Source organism: Quercus robur, chromosome 1 (genome assembly GCF_932294415.1).
Source record: "Quercus robur chromosome 1, dhQueRobu3.1, whole genome shotgun sequence".
NCBI lineage: Eukaryota > Viridiplantae > Streptophyta > Magnoliopsida > Fagales > Fagaceae > Quercus > Quercus robur.
The window spans coordinates 48,192,212-48,205,258 of NC_065534.1; the positions used below are offsets into that span (position 1 = coordinate 48,192,212).

A 13,047-nucleotide genomic window follows, 5' to 3' on the forward strand; every position below is an offset into this window, starting at 1 on the left:
AGTTGGTGTTGGTGGTTTTAACTCACGAGCAAGCTTTATGGGTAATCCTCAACTTACTAGGGAGATTTACAAGGAAATCTTTGATGATTTTGATTTGTTAGGGAAAATATTTCTATCCATGATTCATGAGGGAGTTGTCTTGACATTTCGGACCTATGGGGAAGTCCTTGATGATTCGAATTCACTTGGGGAAAATTCTTCTTTTGGTGACTCACTAGGGAGTTGGTTGATGGTTTTAACCTATAAGGGAGTTTCCTTGGTGACTTCTAATCCATTGGGGAGTGTTTTAGGCATTCTAACCTTCTAGGGAACATTTTTAACATTTTCATGTCTTTCAACCCCCTAAAGGGTATTTCCGTCATTTTAGTGCATCTTTGTAACTTCTGATGTTTCATGATCTACTGGGGATGTTTTTAATTTTTCCATGCGTTTCTTACATTCCAGAAGTTTACTGGGGATATTATATATATATATATATATATATATATATACACACACTAAACCACACGTAGTTTAGTGGAAGTCTAAACTACATGTAGTTTAGCCATTGGGTGTCTTTCCCACTTCTTCATTTTTTCCATTGTTACCAACCGTTTCCTTTTCTTCTTATTCTCTTCATCTTCTTCATCTCTTCATTTTCCCTACAACTTGTCAACTCCCTCTCTTTCTCTTCATCTTCTTATTCTCTTTATCTTCTTCTCTCAAACTCTCTCATCTTCTCCAATGGCACCCAAAACCAAAAAGACCTCCTACATGATCTCTAGTGAAGTTTTCAATCTCACCCATTGGGGTGGAGCCATAACATTACTGGAGTACCCTCCACTGATCTTTAAGCCACAAAACCATCTTTCGAGGGGTGCACAGGCTGGATTGGTAAGTTTTTCAAACTTTTCTCATTTTCAAGTTTTGCTCTGATCTTCTATTTTAATTTGTTTTCTTGGGTTTCATTGTGGGATGGGTTTAGATGAAAACCTGATGTCCTAGGAAGGGTAGGAACATGTTTAGGACAAGTTTTGATTCATGGCACGCTAAAACTGTCAAAGAATATGTTCCGTCTATGTTCATGTGTACGCATGTGTCATGCATGCGTGTGCAGCTAGTATTCATGCATACGCACCCACTCTTGATGTGTATGTGTCCGCGTTCATCAATTCATACAGATGCATGCCCTAGTAAGCGTACGCATGCAGGAAACCTATGTACGCATACACGGGCCCTGCATATGCATTGTTCGCACTTAAAAACTTCATTTTTCACCCAATTTGATTTTTTTTTTTCACTTATTTTTCTTATCCAATGATGATTCTTATGCGCCTTTTCTTGTCTTTCTTAGGCTTTGCTTCCTTTTTATGGTAAGAGCAATGTTAGTCGCATCTTTGTGTGGTATCAGGCCTTGTCAAAGAATACTAAGGCCTTGTGAGTGCGGCTGTCTTTGAGCCCATCATGCGCTTGCTTCTGGAGAGTTCTGCCAATGGCATCCTAGTGCAAGTCCAAGAGGTGGTGGGATACTACCCACATCTTTCACATTGCTGGGAGGGAGTTGACAGTGACTCCTCATGTCTTTCACTGGATAACCGATCTGAGAGCTGATGGGTCCATCAACAACTTGGAAGGTAAGTCGGGTATTTAGCTAGGAGTAGATCTACTGTGATGTAGGTATTTAAGCGAGCATATCCGCTACTTTGACTTAAAGAGGAACTACAGGCCTCTTTCTCAGGCTATGCCTAATGATTGTGCCTGGATGGCCAGGGCATTCTTATTGTACCTACTGGGCATATCTATTTGCCAATGGAGGACAAACAGTGTCTTTGAGGTGACTCACCCTCTTCCACAATTTTAAGCATGTGCAGGAGGCGAATTGGGGCTAGACTTGTCTTGCCTACCTTTACTCAGCCATGGACACACTCAGCTAGGGGCCTCTACGCCAGCTAGTGGGGCCTTGGAAGCTCCTTGAGGTTTGATCTCTTTCCCTTTCTCATGTACTTTCCCAAATTGTACTTTGTACTTTTGCAACTGTACTTATTCATATGTCATCTAGGTTTACAAATTGCATTTCATGCTCTTGCAAACTATATCCATGCTTTAGCTTGCAAACTATAATCTTGCAAACTGTACTGTACTTTCTTTCTTGCAAACTGACATCTCTTTTCTTACAAACTGTCATCTTGCAAACTGTATTTGTATTCTTTGCGATCCTTGCAACGTTGGGCTTTGAACTACGACCTCGTTGCTTATGGTGCGGATGTGGACCTGAAGGACTTCCTTTCAATCCGAGCTCATCTTAACGGCCTCTCTTTTGAGGAAGTGATTAAAATTTTTCTTTCCTAATTGTCATTGCGTGCTTCAAAGGTTTTCTTTCTAACCATGAGTGGTTTTGCAGATTACTTGGGGGCCTTGGGTGGGTATCCCTCCCATGGCTGACTTAGGTCTAGAGGCAGCTGTCATCATCTCTTTTGGGACCACTCAGCCCTTGGAGGGTGCTTGCTTGAGGGTTTTATACCTAGCTGAGAGAGCTTCTTGCCAGCTGGTGGGTGAGGATATACCTCAGGTTCCAATGGATCCTCCTCCATTCATACTTGCCTTACTTTCAATGACAAATGCGATGCGTGAGTTGTGGAGGATTGGCATCCCCTATGCCTAACGGCTCTTAGGCAATTTTGACTATGATGAGTTCAATGAGGCTCACATCATGGCTCCTTTTCACATCGAGGTATGTACTTTCTCTCTTCTATCTCTCTTTTCTTTTTATCTTGTATATCCTGTATGTGATGATACTCAACGTGGCGATCATTTCAGGGTGCGGCTGGCCCAGTTGTTGGTGGCCCTATTAACCCTACTCATTTGCCTTGGTCGATCTACACCTATGATCCTGATGGGTTTGCTCGGGAGCGTCCTGTGGGGCATAACCTGAATGTCATGGCTATCCCATTCCTTAGGGCACACGAGCAGTGAGTTCTCTTTATCCCTATCCTTGCACTTTCTTCTTTGCATTTCTTAGGCTTATCTTGACATCGTCTTCTTTTCAAATTCAGCCTACTGTAGCGGAGCATGCAGAGTTTGTCTGACTTGCTGGGAAACTCAAGTTGGAGGTGATCAAGTATTCCAAGTAGATCTATGGGCCTGGAGGGTATGCCCAAGTTGATGATGATGATGACCCAAAGGTGACTCAGAGCTCTCGCCGAGGAAGAGGCACTACCAACGGTGATCCTGTAGACATGACAAACACACACACACACACACACAGATTTTTTCCAGTTCTTTTTTCTTTTTTTCTCTTTTGTAGCATTATCTTCTACACTTAGAATTTATTTGAGACATTGGGTTGTATTTAAGAACATCTTTATATTTCTGCTTTTATTTTAAGACATGTACTTATTTACAACTTATGGGATATGTGTGCATTTTTATTGCTTTTCCTTCTCCTTTGATGAATGAAAATCTGAGTTCAAATCTATCTTGATTAGTCCTTTAGGCTATAGGAATCATGGGAAAAGCTTTGGTATGGAAATCACACTCCAAATAGGAAAGGGAATCTGAAACCCTAATGAACCTACGTACGCATACGCACATATGTGTATGCAGGCGTACATATCCATGACCATATGCATGCATGTTGCCAGGAAGAAAAGACCCTAGCCAACTTTTTTCACTATAAAATAGCCGTGAGAGGCTTCCAAACCTTCATAAAACATATTTTAAGCCCAGGAATCATTCTGTAAGGTCCCCAATGACAAAATTCACTTTGGAGGTCTCCATGTGGATTAACAAGCTTAATTTTAAATTCAAGGATGCTTGCATCCCTCTTCGTCTCTCTTATATTTCTTTCTTTCATCAAATCAAAGTGGATAAGCCTCTTCTACATGCTACCACTGAATTTTGGATCCCTACTTGACATGTTTTTCAATTCAATGGTGTGGAATTATACTCCACTCTTGAGGAATTTGGTGCAATCATGGGTGAGCATGACTTCGGTGCCATCATTCTTCCTACTTTTGAGGAAGATCTTTTTGACTTTGCCCATCAACTTTTGGGAGTCCCTCTAACTATGGCTAAGAGATGGTGCAAGTCCAATAAGTTGAATGTCTTCATGGTTTTCAAGTACTTTTCTAAGAAAGATGTGCCATTGGCTGGAGTGAAGCATTCTCATCATCTCAACGCTTTTTGCCTTTGCATTCTTGCAAGGTTCTTCTTGGTGCAAGAAACACCTCGTGTGGATCCTAGAATTCGTCATGTGGTCAAACATATAGGGAGTGGGAGCCCACTAGCCATTATCTTGGCTAAAATCCTCAATGGTTTGGATGCTGTCCATAGGGAAGAAGCAACATTCTTTGTGGGGATCCCCCTTCTTCGTCAACTATGATCCCTAATTTTTGCCTAGGTTTCCTTAACCTAGCGGGATTCCTCTAATTTTTTCATGGATTGACTTTCGGTTTTCAATCCATCAAGACTCTTTATATCATCTTTGAATATTTCTCTCTTTTTCTGTTTTCATCTCTCCTTTTTCCACTCAACACTCATACTCTCTTTTTCTCACCCTCAAATATGGTTGTATGAGATGCTCAGATTGCTCCATCCTCCCCTTGTTCCTTACAATCGGTATCAACCAAAACACTATCATGATCGCAAGCTTAAAGACAAAGAGATGGACTGTGTCACACTTACTGAGCTCTTGAAGCATCTTATTTCTATGGACATCCAATGGGTGGTAGAATGGCGGTGCATCAAGGCCATGTCTAGTTGTGGCTTCAAGGAAAACTGTGTAACTTTGGTTGGGCTTCATCATTGCTCTTATTATCCTACACGTCCCATTGCTTGACAATTTGGCGACTATTAAGGGGTACCTTATGGCAATGGTTCTTACCATACCTTAGCATTCACTAAGAGAATCTTGGCCACAATTCATGAAACTTGGCCTCGAAGGGCGATGAATAAGGACATCCATTTTCCTCAGTTTCTCCATCCAACTTTGGGATACAAAGATTGGTTATCTACTAATATGAGAGAAATCTATAAGGAAGAGAATGATCACAAGAAGTCCAACAAAAGGAAAAGGACTGAGTGACTACCCTAATATGCCCCAAATTTTACTTTTCTGCACTTTATGATTCCATGTCTTTTCATTTGAGTTAAGAAAGGAATGGAATGTTCCAAATCCCCTATGAAAACAATTTATCATCTTTTAATTTGAGCAATGAGAGAATCAACCATTTTATTATCTTTGCTTATTGTCTTTATTTTCCTTTTCTTTTTTTTCTTTTTTTTTTTTTTTTTTGTTGTGCCATGAAATTTTTGCCCATGACATCCTTGTGGGAATATTCGCCATGCCCATGGTCCTTTCCCTTATCTTTTGCTTAAATCGCCCTTTCGGGTTTTCAACCTAGTGGGGTTCCTTTGCCCTAACTTTTTCCTAGGTTGCCCTTTCGGGTTTTCAACCTAGTGGGCTTTTTTTTTTTCTTTTTAAATGTTATATTTTCGAAGCCGGTCAATGTTGATTGGGCAGAGCACCTCTTCTCCCTCCAAATCTATAATTCTTGTAGCACCTCCTAGCATGATCTTCTTGATAACAAAAGGCTCAAACCATCTTGGCTTCATTTTTCCTCTTGGATCAAAAGTTTCATCTCTAGATCTCCTCCCTTAAGGTTTCTAGGTTTCACCTTCATGTTAAATGCTCTAGCAATTCTCTTTTGATAACCTTGTGCATGGTATTGGGCTTTATTCCTCTTCTCATCTATCAAGGCCAATTGTTCATATCTTTCTCTCATCCAATCTTCTTCTAGGACCTTGGTCTCCACCAATATTCTCAAAGATTGTATCTCTTTAATAGGAAGCACCGCTTTGCTTACATAAACCAAAAAGTAGGGAGTTTCTCCAGTTGATGCATAGATAGAAGTCCTATACCCCTACAAGGCAAATGGAAGCTTCTTGGCCCAATCCTTGTATGTCACTACCATCTTGGTTAGGATGTTCTTGATATTCTTGTTGGCTGCTTCTATGGCCCCATTAGTTTGTGGTCGATATGTCGAAGACTAGTGATGCTCAATGTTGTACAACTCCATGATCCCTCAGACCTCTCCCTCAAAGTGGGTGCCATTGTCAAAGTTGATATCTTGTGGTACTCCAAATAGGAAAATGATATTGTTCTCTATGAATTAGGCCATATGCTTGGCCTTCAAAATGGAATAGGAAGCTACTTCTACCCATTTGGTGAAGTAGTTAATCGTGACTAGGATGTACTCATGCCCATTCGAAGCGTTGGGAGCTATCCTTCTAATCACATTTATGCCCCATACTGAGAAAGGACAAGGAGATGTCATGCTATATAGCTCACTAGGTAGCATATGGTTCAAGTTGGCGTGGGTTTGGCAATTATGGCAACTTTTCACAAAGTCTACACAATCGATTTCCATCGTATTCCAATAGTAACCCATCCTCAAAGTTTTCTTTGCCAACATTCTCCCATTCATGTGAGGACCACATATCATTTGGTAGACTTCTTCCATGATTCTTTCAGCTTCTTCTTTCTTCAAACAATGAAGATGGACCCCATCACAGGACCTCTTATAGAGTTGACCTCCACATAGGATGTATTGCATTGCCATCATCCTAAATAATGGCTTTCCATCTTTCCGACACTATCAAGGTAGATTCCTAATTCTAGAAACTTCATGTCATAAAACCAAGGGACTCCTTCCTCTTCTATGGCTAAGACAGCCAAATCTTCCTTCTCTTTGTGTACCAATTGATATTTCTATTCAATCTCTAAGGGTTGTGTCCATAATCCTTCGGGTATTTCAACCATAGTAGTTAAAGTATTCAAAGCATTTGCAAACTGATTCTGAGCTCTAGGGATCATAGTGTATTCAATCCTATCGAAGGTCTTTGTCAATTCCTCTAAGTATTGTTCGTAAAGCTTTAGGTGTTCTTCCTTCACCTTCCACAACTTCTGTGCTTAGGCTATGACCAACTTTGAATCCTCAAAGACTTTGGCTTCCTTTTCCCTTAGCTCTCATAGGGCTTCCATTCCAGCAATACAAGCCATTCGACCATATTATTGGTTGCTTCGAAATTTAACTAAGTGGCCAAAGGTACATGAGATCCATCGAGGGTGATTAAGAGTACTCCTATCCCATTTTTATATTGGTTCATGGCTCCATCAAAATACATCATCCATGCTCCTAGTTGTATATCCAAAATACCTCATCTGGGAAATCCTCCCTACCACCTTCTCCCTTTATAGGGTTCTCAGCACAAAAATTTGACACGACACTTCCTTTAATGGTTTTTTCTAGCCACATACTTCAAATCAAATTCTACAAATAGGATCAATTATCTTAACAACCTTTCACTCAAGGCAAGCTTCTCAAATAGGTACTTCAACGGGTCCATTTTAGCAACTATCCATACTAGGAAGGTAGGATGATATGTCTCAATTTCTGTACAGCCCAACCCACAAGAGCAAAGCATGATTTCTCTATGGGTGTGTATCTAGTCTCATAGTCATGGAAACTCTTGTTCAAGTAATACATAGATCTTTCATTATTATCATCATCTTCTTGTGCTAACATTCTCCCTACTGCATCCTCTATGATTGAGAGATAAAGAAGTAAAGGTTTCTCAGGTTCTGGAGGTACCAAGATAGGCGGGTGGAGAAGATACTCCTTGATAAGTTCAAAGGCTTTCTGACACTCGTCATTCCTTGTATGAGGTTCATTCTTCCTTAGAAGTTTGAAGACGGATTCACAGGTGGAGGTGAGTTTGGCAATGAATCAACTAATGTATTGCAACTGGCCTAAGAATCCTCTTATCTCCTTTTCACTCTTAGGTGGAGGCATATGCAATATGGCCTTGATCTTTGATGGGTCAATTTTGATCCCCCTATCATTTACTAGGAAGCCTAACAATTTTCCACTAGTTACTCCAAAAGTGCATTTCTATAGGTTCGATCTCAATCTATACTCTTTGATCATCTCGAAGAATTTTCTCAAATTGGTTATGTGACCTCCTTCTCTATCCTAGGACATGACAATCATGTCATTAACATATTGTAGACACCGCATTTTGTACCCGTTAAGACTCGGGCCCATGTTCCCCAATGATGTTGGAATTCTAAAGCCTAAGATTGGTTTAGGGCCCAATCGGATAGAAATTGACTTGAGGAAGTGTTTTTTGGGAAAATATAACTTTTTTTGCACTAAATAAGTTTTTTTTTTTGGAAAATAAAGACCATGGAAACCCTAGGGCATGCATATGCATGCTAGGGTTCCAGAAACCAAAAAGGAAAGTTTTTCTGCATTAAAACTTGGTTTGGAACGAATCCCACATCGTCTGGGAGTCGCCCCAAACCGCTATTTTCAACTATGTAAGCCTTAAATGATAGATTTATAAAGGGGAGGACGATTTTTGAGGAAAACACACAAGATTCACTAGAAAATAGTGAATCAAAGAGGGTGTTTTTCGCAAAACACTTTCAAGTCAATATTTTTCTAATTGAGACATTTTCTGGTCTTGATCTTTGAGTTTCAAAGGTTTACTAACTGATTTTTGTTTGGTTGTGACTAGATTAACTGAGGGGAATGGTTAAAATCAAGCTAAGGAGCCTTTGTTTGGAGGTAAAGGTTCTAAGCTTTGTCTTTGTTTTCCTCTTGTTTTATATGTTTTGTTTGCTTTATATGTGCTTTGACATGCCTATTTAGTTTAGGTTTATCTCACTTTTCTGCATTAAGCATGTTAAGTTGTTAGCTTTTAGCTTCTGCTTGTTTAGTGTTTTTGTTTTCTGGGTTAGGGTTTAGAGCATGTATGTGTGTGCGTGCTTACTGCATGTGTATGCATACTCGAAGTATGTGTACGCATACAACTGGGTTGCGCACGTAGACCCTATGTATGCACACGCATACTCATGCCCAGAAACCCTAATCCGAGCCTTTTTGCTTTTGTTTCCTTACTTTATTTATGCAACATGCCTCTGTTTGAGTTGTTTTTCTTATCTTTTAGCCTTTTCTTCTCTGTTTTGCTATGTTTTGCTTGTTTTATCTCATTTATGTCAATTAGGGTTTTGATTTATTGATTACCAAGAACATTCATATAATATGAATGCACATTGATGCATAGGTGCTGTGATGCAGTAAGGTAAGTGAAGTAAGTCATGCATTTACATGGACATGCATCACTTTTGAATATGATCTTGCCTTGGTGATGAACATGAACATGTTTGTTTGAATACCATCTCTTTGATGTTTATATGAAGTAATATGCTTGTTTGATTCTGCTATGCTGTGTTTCTGCCCTTGGAAATGAGTGTTTAAATGCCATGATAGATGAATGCTAGGTTTTGGGATGAATATGCCATCTTTGCTTGCTTTAGATGCATGCTAGGGTGTGTGTCAGTTAGGATAACAATATTAAGTGTACCTTTAATGGGATTAAGACGTGGAACACAATGAGCGGAAGCTAACCCACAAGTCAGGTAGGGTTGGGTGCCAAACACCTTCCCATACCCAAACCTAAACTTCGGACATATGCTCGAGTAGTAGATCAATCCTTCTAAGAAGGGCGCTAATATATGGTTCCTAGAACTAATCTAGGTGGCAACTCCATTTTTCTCCGCTATGGTCTACCCTAGGCCAAGGCGTACTCACCCATTGCGAGGATGACACCACACCGTTGCTGGTGCTTATGCCCACAATGGCGACTCCATTGGGAATAGAGAGTTTGATTCCAATGTGTTCCATTTCTTAATCCTAATAAAGGCTCATTCAATATTTGTTTGCACACACTTTACTTGTTTCTTTTGTCCCTTTGCCAATGTTGGTGATAAGTGGGAAGGTGAAGGCTCCATTCGGGCCAAAATCTTCTGAAGTTCATCCCACCAACTAACAATCAGTAGCATCACCTATAATGGGCTTTGAGTAAATTAACGGTTTTCCACCAATCTATTACAGTCCATTTAGGCCTATGGTTGGAATCATGGCCCACCTAGTTTTGAGTGACCTATTGATCTATCTCTTTAGCTTTAAGGAGCTTACCCACACTTAGAGAGATCCTAGATCTTATCAAAAGAGGGTGCCCTTTGTATCTCTTGTTTGTTCAACTATATACCTTGTGTTCACCTAATTCTAAAGGACAAATAACAGATATAAAAATTGAAAGGATGACCCAAGTGTTATGGCATACCCTAAGACATTGGGAAGCAAAAAAAGAAGTTCTCATATATAAGTGGCTTGTCCCAAAGTCCAAAGGTACGTTTTAACTTGGAAGGTTCATAGGGCCATAGCCTAGTTTCTAGCGTAAGCCTAAATCAAAAGGCCTCTCTTGAAAAGGAGAACCTTGGGCCTAAGGTAACAAATCTGCAATGAACCTAGCATCCAACATCCTACAAAGTTAACATGAAACTCCCTAGTATTGGGCCTCCTTGTTGTATGCCAAGGCCAAAAATGATGAGAGATTCATAAGCTTTGAGATCAAGGCCACAACGTATTCTAGCAAAAGGGCTACTTCAAAAAGAAAAGAAAAAAAAAGTTGATAATGAATAAGTAGAGAAAAGCCCAAAGGTGATGAATACAGCGTTGGCCTATATTTGAGAAAAAGGGTTGAAAATCCTTAAGCACATTTTAATCAAAGCCCACAAGAGTAAAATGAGAGCTTTATTGTAAATGGACTAAGCCCAATGAAACAAGGGGCAAGGTTCATGAGAGATAAGAGAGTGATTCTTGTAATTGGCCTTCATTAAAATGGACTTAAAGATTTTCTAAGAACATCTAAATAAGAAAAACATTTAATTAGGACATGGGCTTAATAAAATATGGGAATTCTTTTCAGGCACCATTGCACTACCAAGATCGAACAAGCACATCCCCACTCTGATTTGGATCAGAGAAGAGAACGGAAGATGTTTGATTAAGGTTGAGGTCACAATCAAGAAGAAGTATCTCGAGAAGAAATGGCTTCTCCAATTGATGACACAATTGCACAAAAGATATACAAAGTAATAGAAGAACAAGGTAAGGCTCTCAAGAAGATAGAAGGTCGTCTCTCCCAGCTAGAGGAGAGCAAGCTCAAGAAAACTATGCACATAGAGATACATGAAGAAGAAGAAAGAGAGGAATGGGATGAAAGAGACAAGGCCAATTATGAGAGAAACAAGTAATTTGAGAAACTTATCATGGATATCGTGGCTATGAAAGAAAATATGGAGAAGATGCAACTAGCCTTTTGTAAGGCTCAAGGGATGGATGATTGTCTCTACAACATGAGTGGATTGAGTTCCAAAACCCTTATCGCTTTGCCTCCCAAGTTCAAGATTTTCGATGCAAAAATGTTTAACGGGACTGGGGATCCTAAGCAACATGTTATGAGATATATAAGCATTACCGAAATGAAAGGGTTGGATGAGAAGCAAACTATACATGCATTCCATCTTTCACTCATGGGAGGTGCATCGAAATGGTACTATAGCTTGGATCCAAGCAAGACCAAAGATTGGAATGAGCTAGTGGAACTATTTGTGGATCAATTCATATTCAATACCATGATTGATGTAAATTTGAGAGATTTGGAGACCATTAAACATGGAGTCGAGGAGACTTTCTCCGAATACATGACGAGGTGGAAAGGGAAAGCATCCAAAATGGTTAATAGACCAAATGAGAAGGACCAAACCAACATGATTATCAAGAACTTGCTTCCCGCATACAATAGTAGGCTTTTGTCATGGCCTATTAGTTCTTTGGAGAGTTATGTGATTGTGGGACTAGAATTGAAGCTACCATCAATAATGGACAATTGGATAAAGGGGGGAGCAAGCCTCCAATCAAGAAGACATATAGGGGAGGGGCAACAACCTCTAAAGCACCCAATCCCATAAATGTAGCAAATATCACTAGGAGTGGAAAACATTACAAGCCATCCTTTCTGGAGAAGGATCATCCCGATAGGAACATGAAGGAAGGAACGAAACCCGCTGAACCTAATGGGAAATAAGAGAAATAAGAGGAGAATAGGGACTTGACTTAATTAATGAAAACTCAAGCTCATGTATCTATATGAGGCTTGCTAATGGCCTCTCACAAACATCATAGTGCTCTTCTGGACGCTTTGAATGGGAGAGAAGTTACTATAGAAACTATACCTCAAGAGGTTTTATCTCTCATGGGAGTTAAGTCCTCATCTCATTGTTTTCTCACCTTTTCCGATGAAGAACTTCCTCTCGAAAGAGCCACTCATACTTGGCCTTTGCAAATCATCATCGAGTGCATGGGTGCTAAGGTTCCAATGGTGCTTATTAATAATGATCTGCATTGAATGTGTGCCCATTCAAGACCGCTCTTAAGATAGGTTAAGACGTGGGGACAATCATCCCTTCCCCTTTAACTGTAAAGGCATATGACAGCACTTCAAGGAAGGTTATGGGGACTTTCAAAGCTCCTTGCAAAATTGGTCCATTGGAAACAATTGTGGAATCTCATAATGGACATCACTTCTAACTACAACCTTCCCTTGGGGAAGGCACGACTTCATCCCATTGGAGCTATTTCTTCTACTTTGCACCAAAAGATGAAAATCCCAAGGAAAGGAGGGATTGTTGTAGTGCTTGGCAATGGTGAGATCCTAGCGCCTGTTTGCGGACTTGAAGAAGAAGGGAATGAGCTTCAAATGAATGGCTTTGAATTTGTGAACATGACTGAATATGGATTAAAGGATGAAAGGTACAGAATGGATTACTCTTGTATTGTAGTCATGAGGTGATCACAATGATGAGGAAGATGGGGGTACATACTTGGTCTGGGTCTTGTAAAGGAAGGAAGAGGGGTGGCTGAATTCCCCGACTTCAAGACCTAACTGACCAAGGAAGGTTTGGGATTCTGTGAATGTTGTGACAAAATCAAGAAGAACCTTGGTAGTCTCAATAGGAAATTGTGAAGGAAGGAGGAGACTTTCCTTTCTGTGGCTTTCCCGAACTCTAGGTAGATAAGAATGGAAAAGTGAATCCTGACAGGGAGTTATTCTTTGAAGAAAAGCTCACTTTCAAGGAGAATCCTATTGTGGTAATCA

The 13,047-nt window shown here is 40.1% G+C and overlaps 1 protein-coding gene across 1 annotated transcript; it reads left to right on the forward strand.

The window, feature by feature from the left end:
* Positions 1-11,158: 11,158 nt before the first annotated feature.
* On the forward strand, positions 11,159-11,860 carry LOC126712663 (uncharacterized). Its single transcript, XM_050412091.1, has one exon. It carries the CDS (start codon positions 11,159-11,161, stop codon positions 11,858-11,860), a length of 702 nt encoding a protein of 233 aa, XP_050268048.1.
* The last annotated feature ends 1,187 nt before the right edge of the window (positions 11,861-13,047 follow it).